Source organism: Zonotrichia albicollis, chromosome 17, assembly GCF_047830755.1.
Source record: "Zonotrichia albicollis isolate bZonAlb1 chromosome 17, bZonAlb1.hap1, whole genome shotgun sequence".
NCBI classification, from domain to species: domain Eukaryota; kingdom Metazoa; phylum Chordata; class Aves; order Passeriformes; family Passerellidae; genus Zonotrichia; species Zonotrichia albicollis.
The window spans coordinates 5,047,532-5,065,254 of NC_133835.1; the positions used below are offsets into that span (position 1 = coordinate 5,047,532).

At 52.7% G+C, this 17,723-nt stretch overlaps 2 protein-coding genes across 3 annotated transcripts; one reads left to right on the forward strand and one right to left on the reverse strand.

Moving 5' to 3' along the window:
- Positions 1–566: 566 nt before the first annotated feature.
- MYBL2 (MYB proto-oncogene like 2) lies at positions 567–17,053 on the reverse strand. Of its 2 annotated transcripts, none has more exons than XM_074553764.1 (14): positions 16,774–17,053; positions 13,147–13,240; positions 11,983–12,054; positions 11,513–11,605; positions 9,713–9,933; positions 9,408–9,564; positions 8,429–8,698; positions 6,829–7,218; positions 5,227–5,366; positions 4,852–4,951; positions 4,162–4,275; positions 3,538–3,654; positions 3,249–3,395; positions 567–1,321 (listed from the first exon to the last, which is right to left on the reverse strand). In XM_074553764.1, exons 1-14 carry the CDS (start codon positions 17,007–17,009, stop codon positions 1,193–1,195), a joined length of 2,280 nt encoding a protein of 759 aa, XP_074409865.1. In that variant the 5' UTR covers positions 17,010–17,053; the 3' UTR covers positions 567–1,192. The 2 variants fall into 2 exon arrangements, with proteins under 2 accessions (XP_074409865.1, XP_074409866.1); XM_074553765.1 differs by lacking the exon at positions 16,774–17,053 and adding an exon at positions 13,758–13,880 and having other exon boundaries at positions 574–1,321.
- LOC102071012 (uncharacterized) lies at positions 15,645–16,397 on the forward strand. Its single transcript, XM_005489969.2, has one exon. It carries the CDS (start codon positions 15,645–15,647, stop codon positions 16,395–16,397), a length of 753 nt encoding a protein of 250 aa, XP_005490026.2.
- Positions 17,054–17,723: the final 670 nt, after the last annotated feature.

Genomic DNA, 17,723 nt, shown 5'->3' on the forward strand with positions numbered 1-17,723 from the left:
CCAGCATAAGCCACAGCCTGAAAGGAGATTTGTACAGCCCAGCTCTGGTTTTGCACCCTGGGGTGGGCACAGCTTTGTTCTGTGCACAGCCCCAGGCAGAGGCAGATCTGCCAGGCTGGCTTTGGCCATGGAAAGCACATCACAGCTCACCCAAAAAGCTCTTCCTGTTCTGTCGAGCTGCTCTGCAGTTTTCCCAACACCTTTCCAATTGCAAAGTTAATATGTTGCTAAAATCCCCACATTCCATCCTTGGCTACCTCAAACCAGGGCAGTGCTACTGTTCCCACACTGGAATAGCTACATGAAGCAACTTTAGTCTCTAAAGGAAGGGCAACAGAAAAGCTTTGCTACATCACACACTCCTGCTGCTCTTCTCCAGCCTCCATCCACCTCTGCAGAGATCCCAAATCTGATTTACATAAAGTATCCAAAACTTCAGTACAGCTGATGAAACTCAGGGTGTGAGGAGACAATCCCTTCTCCCTGCTGAAAAGCCAACAAGAATTCAACAACTTGCCAGGAGAGCAAAGAGCCCCCACAAACCCCAGCACTTTGCTGCCTTCCCCCAGTGCTGTGAGGCAGAGGCAGAGTCCAAGGGATGTGAGCACCATCATTTATTGGAAGAGGGAGCACAGTCGTGGGGAGAGTCCCCTGCTGGAGCCATGGCAGCACAAAGCAGCCCCACAGGGAGCAAGGGGCTCCAGGCACAGCTCACCCCATAGCACCACAGCCTCCCTCCTCCTTCTCCAGCCCAGGGGACACTCCATCCCCTGGGGAAAGCCAGGAGGGACACTCAAGGCATGCAGGAACCTTCACAAAGTCATTGCTGAGGTACCAGAGCAGCAGCAGGAATCCAGGGATGCTGGGAAGTCAGTCTCCAGCACCTGCTGCTCCAAGGTGCAACACAGCTGCTGCTTCCACTTTTCCAGAACTCAGGTCTTGCAGAGAGAGGTCTTGCAGTCAGCTCTCCAAGCCTCCCTTGTTTGCCTTTCCATAATGATCCCAAAGCTTGCATTCCACACACTAGCCAGCAGTTAGCCCCATTTATTACAATGTAGATCTACCTGGGAACTGAAGGGAAAAAAAATCCACTCCCATATACTAAGGCCTGGCAGAAGATATTTTTTCCTGTGGTTCCCCCTCCACTTATTAAAAAAGTTTAAAAAATAAGATTAGAAAGCAGAACAATCCTTCATGATAAGATTAAGGTCCTTGATGTGTGACTCTGTTTCAATGTGCCCAGAAACTGTCGAGCTTTCTCCTGCATGAAGAGTTGGTCTCGAGTTCCACCACAGGCCACTGCTTTCCAAGCCGTGGTCATCTGCAGAGGGAAGAGAAAGGATGTGTATAACACAGTCAAGGCCAAGGACAAACATCTTGTGATATCCTGTTCTAAAAGACTGAAAAAAAATAAATAAAACTAGCAAGGGAAATAAAACTTCAGAAACCATCTCACAGCCAGGAGGAACTTGCCCACCACCAGTTACTCCTCACAGCTGAGGTGGTAATTTCTGGGGTTCAGGGTCAGCAGTTTCCCAGGTGAGTGCTCCACTTCAAGAAAATCCCTTTCAGGGCTTTCCCTTACTTGCCTCAAGACAAAAACCCCAAAGCACAAACCTATTAAAATTCACAGCCCTGAAGATATTCCAGAATGACAGAAGAAATTCAAGCACAGCTTTGGAGTTTATTGCCAACCAGTTCAACTCCTACAGGAGCTGCTGGGCCCCAGGTCTGTTTTGATCCAATGCCATCCTCAACAGCAATCTGGTACCTTCAGTTTCAGCAGGGTCCCACAGCAAAAACCCAGGAGTGCTTCAGTCTCTGCATGCAGAAAGGTCACTCATGAGTGTTTCTGCACTCCAGGAAAGGCCCTGAGGATCCCTTGGTAAATGCCAGGACACAGGCAGTGCCCTGAACTGGAAATACCTGCACTGCAGGGAACCAGGGCTCCAGTGCTGGCCACAGCAGCAATGTCCCACACTGCCACAGAGTGGCTTTGGGCCCACTGAGGCTCAGCCCAGAGCTGGATCAGCTTCCTTAACTAAAAACTGCCTGCCAGCAGCACAATAAATCCCCAGAGGCAGCAGCAGCACAGACTGCCCTGCTGGCTGTGGGCAGAGGGATTTCATTGCACACCTGTGCTCTGTCACCACAGCAGCTGCCTCCCTGTCACCCCCAAAGTTTATTTATACAGAGCCATTAGCTCTCAGAGCAACACAGCCCTGGTGAGGACAGGAGGAGAAATGGAAGTGCTTAAGAAAGGTTTATTTTGGGAAGGGGGAGGAATTACTCTGGCTGAAGGGTATTTATTTGTCAGAAGAAATAGGTTTCACTAGACAGCTCTAATGCAGGGACAGATCCCCACTCACTGCAGTTTCCTGAGGACAACCCTGCACCTCCAGGGATGGGAAAACACCATCACAGAAGCTCCTAGTTGCAGTTTAACCCCCCAACAAGGACAGCACGTGTTTCCATCCCCACTGAATCTACCAGAGACCTCAAGTGACTCAACCCAAGTAAATACCTACAAAATTATGGTCCAAATTTCCATACACTTAGACTTTATCTAAGTCCAGCAAATAGGGATATCCCTCCATGAATGCATCATGCCTGTGAGTGAAGGTTGTAGAGAGATCTGTTTATGCCCCAGAGGGCATTTGTAGGCTGCTGTGACTCCAGCAGAGCTGAGGAGCAGAGCTGCTGTAACAGCACCAACCTCAGCACAAGGGACAAGGTGTCACACTGCCACTGGAGCTCTGTACTGCCACAGGGTCAGGATAAAGCAGGATAAAGCCAGCCTATGCTGCCTAAGGCACACAGCCTTCCCCACTACCCAGAAACACCCTAAAAAACACAGGGGTGGGAAATACCTTCCTGTTTAACCTTTATACAGCTCTTCAGAGTTGCTCTGCCCTGAGAAGCAAAAAAAGATGAGCTTGCTGCTGTCACTCAAGGAGTGCCCACTGGAAAAAGGAAGGTTTACTTTAATGCCAGAGGAGACATCCAAATTCCTTTCTGGGTGAGGATTTCCATGAGGAATTCCAGGGCCAAACATGAGCCATGTCTTTGAGGAACATAAAATGGCACCTGTGGCTCAGCATCTTCCAGCCTTGGTGTAAAGACAGCCCTGAGAGTGCAGGGATGCCTGTGCAGCAGTTCAGAGCTCCATCCCTCACTTCTCAAGGGACAAGGGCTGCACTGCCAGATAAACTCCTGCCTGGGAGAGCAGTGGCTGCTGCAGGGCTTACCGGTTCTGGTGGTCGGAAATGGCTTGGCATTTTCCTGTAGGACATTTTCTCTGGCTGCACTTGCACAAAGGCTCTGTTGAGCAAACCACTGTCATTCTTCCTGCTCGAGGAGGACAGGTTCAGGGACCTTGACAGGAAATTCACAGGCTGCACCAGGAGAAAAAGTGTAAGGAAAGAAGAAATCCAGCCCTTCATCCCCATGGGCTGTTCAAAGGCAGCTCCAGGCTGCTACTGCTGCTTTGCAGAGTTTTTTCAGAGCAGAGCCTGCTCTGAGCACACAATCCCTCACCTGGGCTCTTTTGAAACACACAGTCTTGGGGAGGGCAGGCAGGTTTTGTGTCATGTCTTCATCCACAATGTCCAGGGCCAGAGATTTTCGGACCTTCTTGATGGGGCTCCTGCGCAGCTGGGGAGCACAGGGACATCGGTGTCAGCACAAACCACCCTGCAAAGGCCACCCTGGGGGCCCACCAAGGCCACAGCACCCCAGTTCTGCATGGCACCAGCACCTCAGGGGGAAGATGTGTGCAGCCTTCCCCACCACAGGGCATAGCAGCTTACAGTGCTCCCCTCCTGGCACCTTAAACCACCAGTTTAGAGGAGGAACCTTTAGTAGGAGGGGAAGGCCACCAGGAAGTTGAGACTTTTCATGCCATCCCACAGCCTTCTGAGAGCCCGACTTGCCCCAGGTGCTCCAAGTGTGCCAACAAGCCCTGAGCTCAGCATAAACCAGGACACCACAGGAGGTACTTTAAGCAGCCCTTAACCTCAGGCACCTCTTGCTGATTAAAAGAGAGCAGCCACGGGGCTAAAAACATTTTGGCACCTATAGCAGGATGAATCAAACCAGCCAAAACACTCCTTAAGAGCACAGGGCAGCTTAGCAGCTGGTATGGATGCACAGCCAGCTCACCCCTTGTTTTCTCTTCTGTTTCTCAGGCTTCACATCATCCTCGATGATGAGTTCAATGCCAGCTTCACTTCGGAGCACCTCCTTCAAGTCTTCTTCCAGGTGAGGGGTCTGGGGCTGGGGTGGAAAGGCAGAGAGAGCACCAGGCAGTCAAAATCTCTGTGCTGGGCAGGCTCACAAGCATTCCCCTCCAGGGACAATGGGGTCAGGAGAGCCCACAGAGGGAGGACAAACACAAAAACCTATTTGCTTCCCAGCTGGGAAAGATATGACAAGTTTTCTGCTAGCCTGATGGATTTACAGGATCTGCAGGTGGGGGGACTTATCAGCTGAACCCCAGTGTGCCATCAGGGACCTGTGTGCACACAAGGCCTGGGAGATCCAGCTCCTCAGGGAGCCCTAGGCAGATCATTTCTCTGTTCCTCAATCCAAGCACTGCAGCCTGATGCAAGGGCAGCTTCTGGCATTTTTAGCTGGTTTACAGAGGATCTAAAAGTCCTGCAGCTCCTTACAATGAAATGATCACTGTGACAATGTCCCCTTCACCCCTCCCCTCTCAGCCTGGCACTACCAAATTGCCCTTTGTTCTGGCCCAGATAAGAGTTTGCTCACAGCCCTGCCCCAACCTCCCTCAATCCCATGTCACATTTGCATTCATCAGCCCCACAAGGCACAGCCCTGCCCAATAATTACCAGAGGTCTAATTGGTCCATATTTCTCCAGGGCATTTTTGAAAGGTGTGGGAGTGTGAGGTGTGTTGTCCACCACATAGGTCTGATCTGGTGTGACAAACCTGGGAGCAGAGAGGGAAAGACAAGGGATCAGACAGCCTGTAACCCACACAAGGCCACAGCTCACCCAGCAGCTGAGCACAACAGAAGTCACTGGTTGTGCCCACAGTGAGCCTGGACACTCCCTGCAGCTCAGAGAAGAGCTGTTTTGGGGGAGAAAACAGTGATTTAAGGAAATCCCCAGCCTGCCTTGCCCCTTTCTCAGTAATATCATGACAAGTACTGGGAGCTGTGTCTGAGCTGGACCAGACTGCTGTGTGGGAAAGGGAGGACTTACGCTAAGTTCTTCTGGAGCAGAGGGGTCTTGTCCCTGTGCAGTGGGGTGGTGACAATCACCTTCTGGCTGCACACAGGCGTGGAGGTCAGGGAGGGGTTCTCCAGTTCTAGTGTATCCTGTTTGCTCCAGAAGTTCAAGAACTGCACAGCACAGGAAAGAAAAATTGAAGATACTCAGTCTCAAGCAGCCCAGCACTGCATCACAAGCCATTACTTTTCCCTAAATATGAGGGAAACCCTGAAGTAGAAACAACCCTCCCAAACCAGTGGGGGTTAATACTCACAGTTCTGTAAATGGATACACAAAAGTTGCCAGAAGGTGCCTCATACCTATAAAGATTATACACTTCCCATAAAGGACAAGCTGATACAACTATCAGAGCTACCAGTTACAGAGTAAAGAGAAGTCTCTCCTTGCACTGGTAATCCCAGCTCACCCAACTCAGGCTGGCAAACATGAGGGAAGTCCATGTAACACAAAGTGTACAAGTTAACAGGTCTTGCACTGAGCTGTCTTCAGCCTAAACTATGACAAACAACAAGCTGTATCAGCTCTTCTAGGGTTTTACTTCCCAGCAGCCAGTGAGGGACAGCTCTGCTCCCATAAGGAACAGTGTTTGTACCCAAGAGCCTCTTGGGAGATAAAAACTCTGTTTGTGACATTCACTGATGGCTGAAGCTCAGCTTGAGGCAGGGCATGCACTTTTTTCTTCTCAGACTCACTCCACACATTCCTGCTTTTTACACTCTGCAGAGCTGGACATTATGGGTCCTGCTCTGGTTTTTTCTTTGTGCTGGGCTTTCATTCAAATCCATCTGAACCTGCATTTTGGACTCTCCTCTGGTGTCTCTCCCATGTTTTCTGCTGCAGAAACAGCAGAAATAAAGCCCTGGAAGGCACAGCTGGGGAAGTTCTGGAGAACAGAACTTGAGTGGGAACTGTACTGGAGAATGCAGCAGCCTTTATTTTCATTTATAGGCACAACTCCACCCCTTCTACATGAGACACTCGTGGGTCTGACCACCACAGTGCTCCAAGGTGATATGTGTTGGAGACCACATGTGTGGACACTGCGGGAGTCACAACAAAGGCTGAAAGATCCTGAGCCCCTTTTGCAACAAAGGCCAGGAGCATTTCCATAGACACAGAAAGACAGATCTGCACAAGGTGTTTGTTTGCAGTTCAGTCACACAGGCTGGGCAGCAGATAGGGAAAGCGAGTTTTCACTGGTGTCACTCTGCTGCCCACAGCTGGGGCAGCAATGCCCTGGGGACAGCAGCAGTGCCCTGGGGACAGCAGCAGTGTGCTCTCCATCACACCCTGGTATGCAGATGGGGCTCCTTCCTCATGATGGGCACGTGCCCGGCCCCTCAGACAGGGTAGCTGGGCTTCCTTAAAGCTGCAGTCACTCCCAGATGGAGACACAGGCTGCTGCTCCCACAGGAAGGGCAGCACTGAAGAGAAGCAGTGCCAGAAACCAGCTCTGAGCCTTCTTTTAGTGCAGGAACAAGCTCTGCACACTGGCATGGCCTCACTCAAGGCAGGAGGAGCACAAAGCTGGCAGAGCTGATGGGCATACATGACATTAGGGCAAGAAGATACCTGAGATGGAGAGAAGGGCAGTGTCTTTACAGGGGTGCCCTTGGGTGTCATGCTGTTGCAGGAGTCCAGGAAGGACATGCTGGTGCTGGTGACGTTCTCTGTGACGGGTGAGAGGGAGATCTTCCTCTTCTTCTGCCTCTTCAGCACCGAGGGCGGGGTGCCAAAGCTGCCCTCAGCGTGGGGGGAGATGGGGATGAGCTCTCCCTTGCTGCTCCTGCTCAGGTCAGAGATGGTGTGGCCATCCAGGCGGTACTCGGTGACACTGGGCAGTGCTGGGGCTGCCTCACTGGGTGCTGGTCTGGCCGGGCTGGCGCTGCCACTGCTGCTGCTGCCAGCCAAGGGCTCCTCAGGCAGGTCAAACTGGGTCAGGTCACACCACCCATCTGGGTCCTGCACACAAAGGAAAGCATGAGCAGCAGCCCAGGGTGGCAGCTGAGCAGACTGATTGGTGAACTGGGAGGTGAAATAAGTAGGGGTGTGAGATGGCATCAAGCTTTGGAAGGAGCCTGGGCAGGGACAGCTCAAGCCCTTCTCTCCTCTGCCACAGGCAGAGCAGGGATCTGACCCAGCTGAGAGCTGCTGCTTGTGCACAGGCCAGGTTTTTCTATTTATGCAAAGCTGGTTTCCCTGTTTGGTTAACAGCACAGCTGCACAAACAGCTGCACCCCTTCAGAGAGGGGACAAAAAACACCAGCTGGGCAGAGAGCTGGGAACAGGGACTGAAGGAACTATCACCCAAGAGCAACCCACAGTCTTGGGCACACCTGTAGAGCTGGGCACAGGGCTCTGGTGTAACCTGCACAAGCTAAAAGCAGATTAAAACTAACCAGACCAGTTCAGAAGTGAGCTGCTTCACAGCTCCACCCCAGCAGCAACACCCAGCACCACACAAGCAGGCCCCAAGGGCCCACAGATGTGTTGCTCAGCCTCAGGCACACCATCTTGCTATACAGAGGCAAAGTGACTCCTCCATGCCTCAGGCAGGCTGAGGGCTGCAGAGGCAACTTCCCTCTGATAGCAGCAAAGTGCCCTGTAGATTTTAGCCAGCCTCCCACCCTGGTGTGCCTCTGTCACCCAGGGGACCTCAGCACTGCTTGACTGGCTGAATATAACTATTTTCAGTGAAGTTACCTCCACTGAAAGCAAATGGTTGCAGTTATGCCAGTGTGAAGGGGTCTGTCCTGCATAGTACAATGGGCTTGGCTTATTCCCAGTCTGCCCTGTCCTATCCCACCCCAGGACAGGACAGAAAGGACAGTCAGTGAGCATGGACCTGAACTGTTACAAAAAGGAGAACTGGGCACACTCTGGCTGACAAAGAAGGGCTGGAAATCAAGTTTGCCAGCACTTACAGCCTCCCACACAGGCAGAGCCCATGCACAGGGACATCCAGCTAGGAAAAGCCACAAGCCCACAGCAGTACTGGCAGAGCTGGAAAGGTCTAACCCAGCCCTGGACGAGAGACAGGGGCAAGCTGCATGGCAGTGACTGACCCAGTCCTCCTCAGGGTGATGATCAAGGGCATCCAGTAAGTTTACTTAAATAAAAAGGGTGAGGGTAACACCCTAAGAGTAACTGGAGGAACAAGGGTCTTACTTACAGATTCAATCATGTCCAGAGCTTCACTGAGGGCTGGGGCACAAGGTGGGTACAAATAGTTGGCAGCTTCAACAACCCATTTGTATGGTGATTCCACCAATGAAGTGCCATCCTCGGGCACTGCATCATCTGGAGTCCCTTCCACGTTCTGCTCTGCCACTTCTGCAGCTGGCAGCTCCAAGGGCAGCTCCTGCACACCTGTCACTTCCTCATCACTGACATCTTCTTCCTTTATTTCAGAGACATCCACCGGCCAGTTTGGCAGGACATTCTTGGCACACACACAAAGAAAGACCAGACATCAGCAGAAAGCAAGGGAACAGTGTCATATCTTGGGGACAGAGAGCACCTGGACACATTCAGCTTTGCCCACTCTCCTACCTGCCATTGGGTTTGTTTCACATCTCCATTCTCCCTCATTGCTCTGTCCCATACACTCCCTAAGGAGTCCATGCAACATAACGAGCACAGGACTCTTTAACTGAAGATTTCATTTAACAGTGTCCCAGGAGAAAGTTGTACTTAGGCTGAGCATGTAGCACTAGTTCTGTTTCCTATTTATCAGGAGCCTGCCTTCAAAAACTACATGCTATCTTCATGAAAACAATCACTGGGTGTACTTCCCTGCTTCCTATTCTAGAGGAAAGGAACACAGTATCTCTTCACCCTGCTCCCACACACACACTGTCTGGAGCAGCCTCCTCCTCCCACCAGCAGCAGCACAATGAATATTTAGGGTCTAAGACAGACTTGATGCTGGGATTGGCAAGGTCACAGCTCTAGCAGGCTGCTGTCCTCTGCCTGGATAACACACTCAGTCTCCTGGAGAGAGAGAGTTGGGAGGCTGGGGAAGGCAGACTGTCTATGCAGACACCAGGCTGTGGAAAAGGCAGTGAGAGGCAGCAGAAAGGTGGATGAAGAGCTCCAGAATGCATTGGCAGGACAGGGACTGACCCAGCTGCCTGCTGCAAGTGCAGTACCTGGCTCTCAGCTGTTGTCTGACTTTGCTTCTCCTTGTTATCCACCTCCACAAGGAGGTACAGAGACTTGGACTCCTTGGTTTCATTGAGGAAACCTCCTGTGTCCACCTTCCTCTTGATGGTGGAGTTCCAGTGATTCTTTACAGCATTATCAGTCCTGCAGAGAGAGCAGAAGGGAACAAACCATCACTTCCAGCAGCTTTAAAGCACAGCTAGCAGCTCCACCACCCTGCCCAGCCCCATCCCAAGAGCCTAACACACAGATCTGCCAGCAGAGAAGGCAGCAGTGAGCAAAGGGGTCCTACCTCCCAGGCAGCAGCTTGGCAATCTCTGCCCAACGGTTCCCCAGGACCTTGTGGGCCTCAAAGATGATGCGATCCTCCTCCTCTGTCCACGAGGACTTCTTCACCTCAGGGTTCAGGTGGTTGTGCCAGCGCTCCCGGCACTGCTTCCCCAACCTCCCCTTCAGGTGCTTGGCTATCAGGGTCCACTGCTTGGTGCCATATTTTTTAACCAGTTCAATCACCTTTAGAGAGAATGGGAGGGGAATAAGGAAATGGAAAAAAGGAGGGGAAGGTCAGCGCAGTCATCTTCAGGCTTTGCTCTTTGCCTTTTCTGGGACTGGGTAAGGGCACACAAAGGAAGCCCCCTTTGGAGGACAAGCTGGAGGGAGCCAGCAGGGCTGTCAGGTGTTCCAACCCTCATGAGAGCAATAATTCTGCCAAATTTCTGCAGGAGGCTCTTTCCATGCAGACATTTTGCCACAGGGCACCTGTGAATGCAGATGACCCCTGACAGAAGATGGGGTGGAGACTGGCAGGTGCCCAAATGTAGAAACACATTCCCATTTCTGAGCAAGGGCCAAGTCCCACCTGCTCCAAGGCTCCTCTGCCCTCCCTACTTGCAAGGACCTTGCTGTGTGACAGCTGTCCCCATCAGTGTGGTACACCCAAGATAGACAAGTCTGCAGCTCCATGCCCTGACAGCACCAGGACACACAGAGAGAGATTTAAATTCACTTCAGAACCATCCACTTTGCCTCTTACCCTCCACCGAGAGCTTTGTCACTTCTGCCCCATTGCAAATATTTCTGGGCACTGAATCCATTCTGGGCTCCTAAAATATCCAGTGCACAGTCAGGATGAAACAATCTGCAATGTTCAGCCACCAAAATCCTGGCTGAAGAGTTCTCAAAGAACATTTCTACCCTGACCAGCTGTGCAGAGCTGAAAGGTGCAGGTAGAAGTGATGTTCACGTAATAAATGTCCCTGCTGCAGACTCTTGCCTTTCAAGCACAGGAAAATGGACCAAAAATGCCAAACTGAGGCCAAGGAGCTGGGCCAAAGCAATGAGGAGAGAGCTGGAGCCCAGCCTGGCCAGGATGGGTAGGCTGGCAGAGTCAGGACAAAGCAAAGGGAAGGGGAAAGCAGGCAACAACTGCTCTGCTGTAAGAACAGGGAACAACATCAGGAAAAGCTTCCTTAGGGCTTGACAAATCATAATGGGACCAAAAGGGAAAGAAGCTGGGGAGCAGGAGTGTTACAGAGACTCTGACAAACTAAGATGTTCTGTACCAGAAAACCTTGGTAAAATTAGGATTTCAGTCCAACTTTCCTTAAGTACATCAAGATGATGAGTCTGTCTGAGTTGGCCCCTCTTGGCTGACTCTGGATTCAGCAGAGAAACAGGCTCACAGAAGTCATGATTCACCCAGCCAACCTCAGACATCCACTCCAGTCTGCCTACAGTGGCACAGGAAATGCCAGTTTTATTTTCTCTTAGATCCAACCTGGCCAGGCCAGGTGGAGACCTGCCAGCAGGCAGATGAATTAATTCCCTTTTCAGCTCTCTCCCTTGGCAGCACTGTACTGTAGCAGCACTGTGTGAAAGGGGGAAGGTGTTTACCTGGAGGGGCCTAGATCACATCACATCCCAACCATGGCTGCCTGAGCTGCTCAGGGCAGGACAGACAGAGCTGCTCTCACAGGTACCCACCACAGGGGGCAATTACACACAGTGTGCAACACCTGAGGAGGGGTCTGACATCTCCACCCTCTCTGCAGCCAGAGACAGACCAACTCTGATCCTCTCAGCCCTGACTTACCTTTTGATCCTCCTCTTTGGTCCATGGGCCCTTAACCAGGTCTGGATTCAACACCCTGAGCCAGCGGTACTGACACTGCTGGTCACTGCGGTTCTGGGAACAGCAATGGGAACATTCTTGTGTCACACCAGGGGCTCCAGAGGCCCAGAAACCTCCCCAAGTGACAGCAGTCCCCACACACCCAGGCTGTCCCACAGAACAGCTGCACAAGCACACAGAGAACACAAATGGAGGTCCTGGGCCCAGGGCACCAGACACAGGGACAGGAACCTCAATTTCTCACCCCAGCTCCAACACACCATGGAAAGCCCTCTATGCAAGAAGGTCCCCCTGCCCTGAAGCAGCCCCATTTCACAGCTTGGAGCTATGAAGTCAGAGCACAGTCAGAAAAGAGTCCCACTGCACAGACACAGGGAAGCAGCAACATGCAAACACTGGAATTGATTCCAGTTGGGCATGGGGTCACTCACAGGAAAGTGGCTGGCCAGGAACTTCCAGTCATTCTGCCCATAATGGCTCACTAACATCTTCAGTTGCTCATCCTGCAAAGGACAAAAACATCCACTTTCAGATACATTGAAAACACACACCACAGGGCTGATGGCATTAAAAGAACAAATTAGATGTTTTGAACTGTCAAGGTTTTGTTCCTCAGGGGAGGAAGGCAGCTCACACCAGTGTTTAGCAGACCCTCCAGTACATGGGGCCCAACTGGAACAGACAGGTTCTGAGCTCTGTACTAGGACAAGCTCATACATGAAGTACAAAACAAGTGCTCAGCTCCGTTCCTCTGCAGTCTGGTTCAAACCCTGTGGCAAGGGCCTGTTTAGCCAGCCCCAGAACACTCCTGACCAGACAGCCCATCTCCCAGCCCAGCCACTGGCTTTGTCTGGCCAGGAAAGCTGACTGATTGGAGTGTATCACCACCTGCACAGTGCTCTTCTTTCAGTGCCACAGGACTCTACAGCATTTCTTTTGTGACCCCTGCTATAGCCTGGGTATGCAAACTCCTACAGTTCACAGAAAGCCTGTTAGAGACATCCTTATCTGGGAGCTCTGGATAGTTCAATAATGAAATTATTCCCTGCCCAACATTAGCCCAAGGCTTTGATCCCTCCACAAAAGTCATCTTTCTTGGTGTTCTGACCCAGCTGTAGTTTTCACACAGCACAAACTAATTAGTGAAACTGGGAGGAAGGAAGAGAATATCCCAGTTAACTTCAGGCTCTCAGCCAGGATGACTAAACCATAATCCCAAGTGTCAATGCTCCAGAAAAAGGAGCACATTTCCACTGCACATTTCAGCTCATTGGAGGCCTCAGCCCTCATCTGGACTCGTCTGTTCTCACAGGAGTGCTACAGGCAGTGGTGTTTCACTCAGTACTCACAGGCTTAAGTTAAAAATTCTGAGCTCTTGCTCTTCAGGCTGCAATTCAAACTCCCCTGAACCTCTGAGCCTCATTCAGGCCTGAGCTCAGTACGAAAGACACAAGGTCCTCTCCAGTAGTAAGACAGGAGGAGGTGAGATCGTGGCCAGCATGTGAGGGTGGGGTGGAGTCACCCAAGCCCAGGGTGCCATGGCAGAGGCACCAGCCCAAAGCACCTCTCTCGGCAAATGTCAGGCTCTCACTCACCTCTTCTGGGGTCCACTTGACTTTGCACCTGCCATCCCGCTGCTCCGGCACATCCAAATCCGTGTCCTGGTAATGCTGCTCATCCTGGTCCTCGCTAGGGGGGAATAAAAGAAAATTATCATTTCTACCTGATAAAAATATAGGAGAGGGAGCACCCTCCACCATAGAGTGCAGAGCTCCAGATCTCCCCCTTCCAGCACCGAGCCCCAACCTCACCGACACCCACCCACACAGCCCAGACTGAAAGGAGATCCTCCACTTTAGGCGCCAGCTGGCAAGTTTTATTCTGCCCAGAGCAGGGGAAAGAGTATTTCTCTCCATTTCTTTCCACTTCTCTCCCTCGGGGTGGACTTTGCATAGGGGCACGCAGGCACAGCTCAGCAGCTGGCGCAAAGGGGCGCGGGGATCGGTGCGGGCAATGCCGCGGGGCTCCCGCTCGCCCCCCGCTGCCGAGCGGGCAGAGCCGGGGCGCTGTCCCAGCGCGGGTACCACGGGGCCGCCGCCCCGCATCCCGCTGTCCGGCCGGCGAGCGGGAACGGGGCAGCCGGGAGGAGCCTCCGGCGGCTGGGAGAGGGCACGGGCAGCGGCGGCACGGCGGGGCCGGCACTCACCCGCGGGCGCGGCGAGCCATGTCGGGCCGGGCCGGGCCGCGCTGAGGGCCGGGCGCGGGTCCGGAGCGGCGGCGCTGGCGGCGCTTTCCTATCTCGCGCCAACGGCGCTCCCCCCGCGCGGGGCCGGGCCGCGCATGCGCGCCGCGCATCCCGCCCGCACAAAGAGGCGCGCGCGGGAGGGCGCCCGCCCGCCCCGCCCTCTGCTCCCTCAGGGAGCCCTCAGCGAGCGGGGACGCGGCATACACACCTGATACCCCGCATCCAGCCCCGCACCGAGCCGGGACACCTCGCATCCACCCTTACATTGACCCGGGACACCCGGCATCCAGCCCTACACTGAGCCGAGACGCACCGCATCCCCACCTGACACCCAGTATCCAGCCCTACACCGAGCCGGGACAACCTGCATCCCCACCTGACACCCGGCATCCAGCCCTACCCCGCGCCGGGACACCCGGCATGCACCCTTATACTCAGCCGGGACATCCCGCACCCAGCCCTGATACCCAGCATCCATCCCTACACCGAGCCAGGACAACCTGCATTCACCCCATCACACCATATCCACCCCTACACCGAGCCCTGACACCCCACATCCATGCTTGCACCCAGCCAGGACACCCCACGTGCACCCCTGACACCCCACATCCAGCCCCGCACCGAGCCGGGACATCCCATATCCAGCCCTAACACCAAGCAGGGACACAGAACAGGAACATCGCACATGTTACAGAACCACAGAATATTCCAGGCTGGAAGGGACCCCCAAAGATCATCAAAGTCCAACTCCTGGCCCTACCCAGGACAGCCACAACAATCCAACCCCGCGCCTGAGAGCACTGCCCAAATATTAATATATACTCTCTATATCAATGTAAGGTCTGTACACGTGGATATTCCTAACAGCTCACAAAACACAAGGCAAGACTTGAAGTGTCACCTTACTGAGGATTCACTGACCACAAGCCAGCCCTCAGAGTCCCTCCCTCAGTCAGCCATGGCCCACCTTCACTGCCCCGTTCTTAATAAACAGCAAACAGAAGCTCCTCCCTCTCCCAAACTAGCTTAATTAGGAAATCAGCTGTTAATTGATTACCAGAACTATAAAACTGCTGCAAGTAACACTGGTAGAGAAGGGTCAAGAATATCAAAGGGTCTTCACAGGAGCTGAAGGTACTATTTATTCTGTTTTCTTATTCCTTCATTTTTTTTCCAAAATGCTTAAAAAAAACAGGGTTTAGTCTCTTAAGGAAGACTCTCCTTCTAGACTGACTATTCAGCCCCATTATAGTAAATTCAGGAACTATTTATGGCTGTTTAACGTGCAGTCAGAGTAAAGTTGAGTTTGGAGTATAGCCATGCCCTTCCCTGGCCTACCCAGTCCTTCAGGAACTTCAGGAAGGAACTGAAAATCAGCTCCTGGCTGAGCTGGAGATGAGGGTTATCATATATAGAACTTAAAGTAAGATGAGAGCTGACCCTTAGCCTCTCCCATCCTAGCCAGAGCCTGGTTTTGGTGCCTCCTTCTCAAAGGGACTTAATTCTAGCTGGGTGCTCTAACTGCAGGAGTGAGGATAAAATGCCATAAAGCTAAGACTAGTGATATGGAGGCTGAGGTGAAATAAATACAACTTCAGGGAGATTCCACTATGACCTCTGAGCAACTAACAGGCTGGAGTGGAACTATTTTACCCTAAAAAGAGTGATTGGCTGGATGCTCTCCTACATGTCCTGGATCCTGCTCAGCTCCTTGCAAGACTGACAGAGGATTTTGCCAAAAGTGGTCCTGATACTGTAAGTCTGTAATCCATTGGTGAATTATACTGAACAGTAACAGGTTTATCCTGATCTTTCTCCACAAGCCAGAGAGCTGCTGGATTCTGCACCATGCTGTCCACCCAGAGGCACAGCACCAGCATTCTGACCAGAAAGGAAATCCTGGAAAATGGGTTCTTGGCCAGCTCCTCCAGCCATAGCTGTTCTTCTCCTGTTGTGAGCTATTACAGGGACTCTGGCAGTGCTTCCAAACATGACACCTGGGAGCTTCCTGTGGACTTGGACAATGCAGCAAGTGGCAGTTCTCTGTGTGTTGTCAAGCAGGTGGAGTCTCCGAGCAGCTGTGTGAAGACTGAGCTGCACAGCCTGACTCAGAGCATCTCTGACCTCAGTCTTGTCTGCTTCTGCAAGGCCCACTGTGGCCAGACCACGTTTGAGCTGTCTGGTTTGCCCTGTGAGCACCCTAGCAGAGATGGCTGCCTGATGAATGTGGCATCACAGAACACCTCGACACCTTGCAAGAAAGACAAGCACTCCAAGCCACTGGAGAGCCTGCTCTTCAAGAGCTCTGAGCTGCCTGGAGATGTCTCAGCACTTGGGAAAGTGCCAGCACCCAGGTGGGACATCTCAGCAATAAAATCCTTTATGGATACCAGCATGTCCCTCGATGTCAGCACTGAGGAGTTACACTTACTGGGATGCTCCAAACCAGACACATCACCCCTGGAGACCCCTGTGGTGATTCCTCTGGCTTGGCCTGGTGCCTTCAAGAAGCACTCCACGCTGATCCGCAGGTCTGCCACCCAGGAGAGCCAGCCGAGTGACCCTGACGCTGCCCCTGTGGTTCTGCACGATGCTCTGTGATGGTGCTGGATGCCTGCTCCCTCCTGCGAGGAGCAGGGATCCGCGCTGCAGCACAGGAGATGGAGCCAGCAGCTTGAGTGGTGATGGCAGCAGTGGTGACAAGCTAAATCCGCCCACCTGCGGTGGCCGAGTCCGCGCGAGTGATGGGGAATGTTTGGGCTGGTGATGGCACCCCCGAGAGCCGCAGCCTTGCTGGCTCCTCCTCCCCGATCCCTCTGTTTTGTATGAGCACAATAAAGATACAAACAAACGTCTCTCTGCTGGTGGTCTCTGACTCTCGCTGCCCTCCCCCTGAACACCCGGGGCTGGGCGCAGCCTGGTGCAGAATCCTCCTAGCGGGCCGTGCCCGATCCCTCGCCCCGCCCGTCCCCGTTACCTGGCGGAGGGCTCGGGGCGCGTCCCGGCGGAGAAGGGGCAGCGGGAGGCGGCTGCAGCCTCGGGGCCACGGCTGCGGAGCCGGCGCTGCGGATCCCCCTCCTGGCACACCGGGAAAGCACAGCCGGGGAGCGGCCCCCGGGCACCCCCGGCCTGGCTCCCGCCTGCTTCATGCACGGTGTCACTGCTTGTCCCAGCCCCCGCGCAAGGGCTGGGAAGGAAAGGAGCCCAGGCCATCGCACCCACCCATTAGAGATTTTTCACACTCTCTCGTTAGATCTCACCCCATTCACACAATCCTGATTTTCCTCTCCTGTCCCTGCTTACAGCAAAGAAAGGGACGAGGAACTTGTTAAAACCGCTTTTCAGGATATTTATGGATTGCTGAATAACCAGTGTACTGTCCCCCTCCTTTTTAGGGGTAATCAGTTATGCTGCATGAGAGGACAGAGACAAAATGAGAAAGCAGCAAGAGTTGCTTGTAACCAACTTTTATGAATCACAGCAATAATTTCATTAATATATAAACTCCCTCACTAGCTCTGTGCCCAACCCGCTCCCCCTGGCCTCACCTCACCTCTTGAAAGCACTCACCTACTTGTACTCCTTCGAAATTCTGTCAGTCAGCCATAAATTTTACATGTATCACACTCCCCGACTAAAGTGTTTCTAGTTACAGAGTAAGTACTTCCAGAGGGCCAAAGGGACAGCTTTGAAAGAGAGTTATGAGCTACATGTATCCCACACTAGCAAAAAAACATCAATTCAGTGAAAAAATTTGTTCTTCAGCTGTCAGAGAGGCCTCAGAGACACCGAGAAAACAGGGAGCAGCTTGTATCCCCTGGCTGCTCACATGGCTTCTTTTAAACCATGTTACAACATCAGGAACAGGCGACAAAACAACTTGAAACAGGGCTGGGAAACAGAAGTTATTTACAGTTTGAAGTATAA

Coding starts and splice junctions, on each gene's coding strand:
- LOC102071012 (XM_005489969.2), top strand. CDS start 15,645: ATGCTGTCCACCCAGAGGCACAGCACCAGCATTCTGACCAGAAAGGAA.
- MYBL2 (XM_074553764.1), bottom strand. CDS start 17,009: ATGGCCTGGGCTCCTTTCCTTCCCAGCCCTTGCGCGGGGGCTGGGACA. Junction 3,655..4,161: donor AACAGAAGAGAAAACAAGGG/GTGAGCTGGCTG, acceptor TGTGCTCCCCAG/CTGCGCAGGAGCCCCATCAA. Junction 1,322..3,248: donor ATTTCCGACCACCAGAACCG/GTAAGCCCTGCA, acceptor TTCCCTCTGCAG/ATGACCACGGCTTGGAAAGC.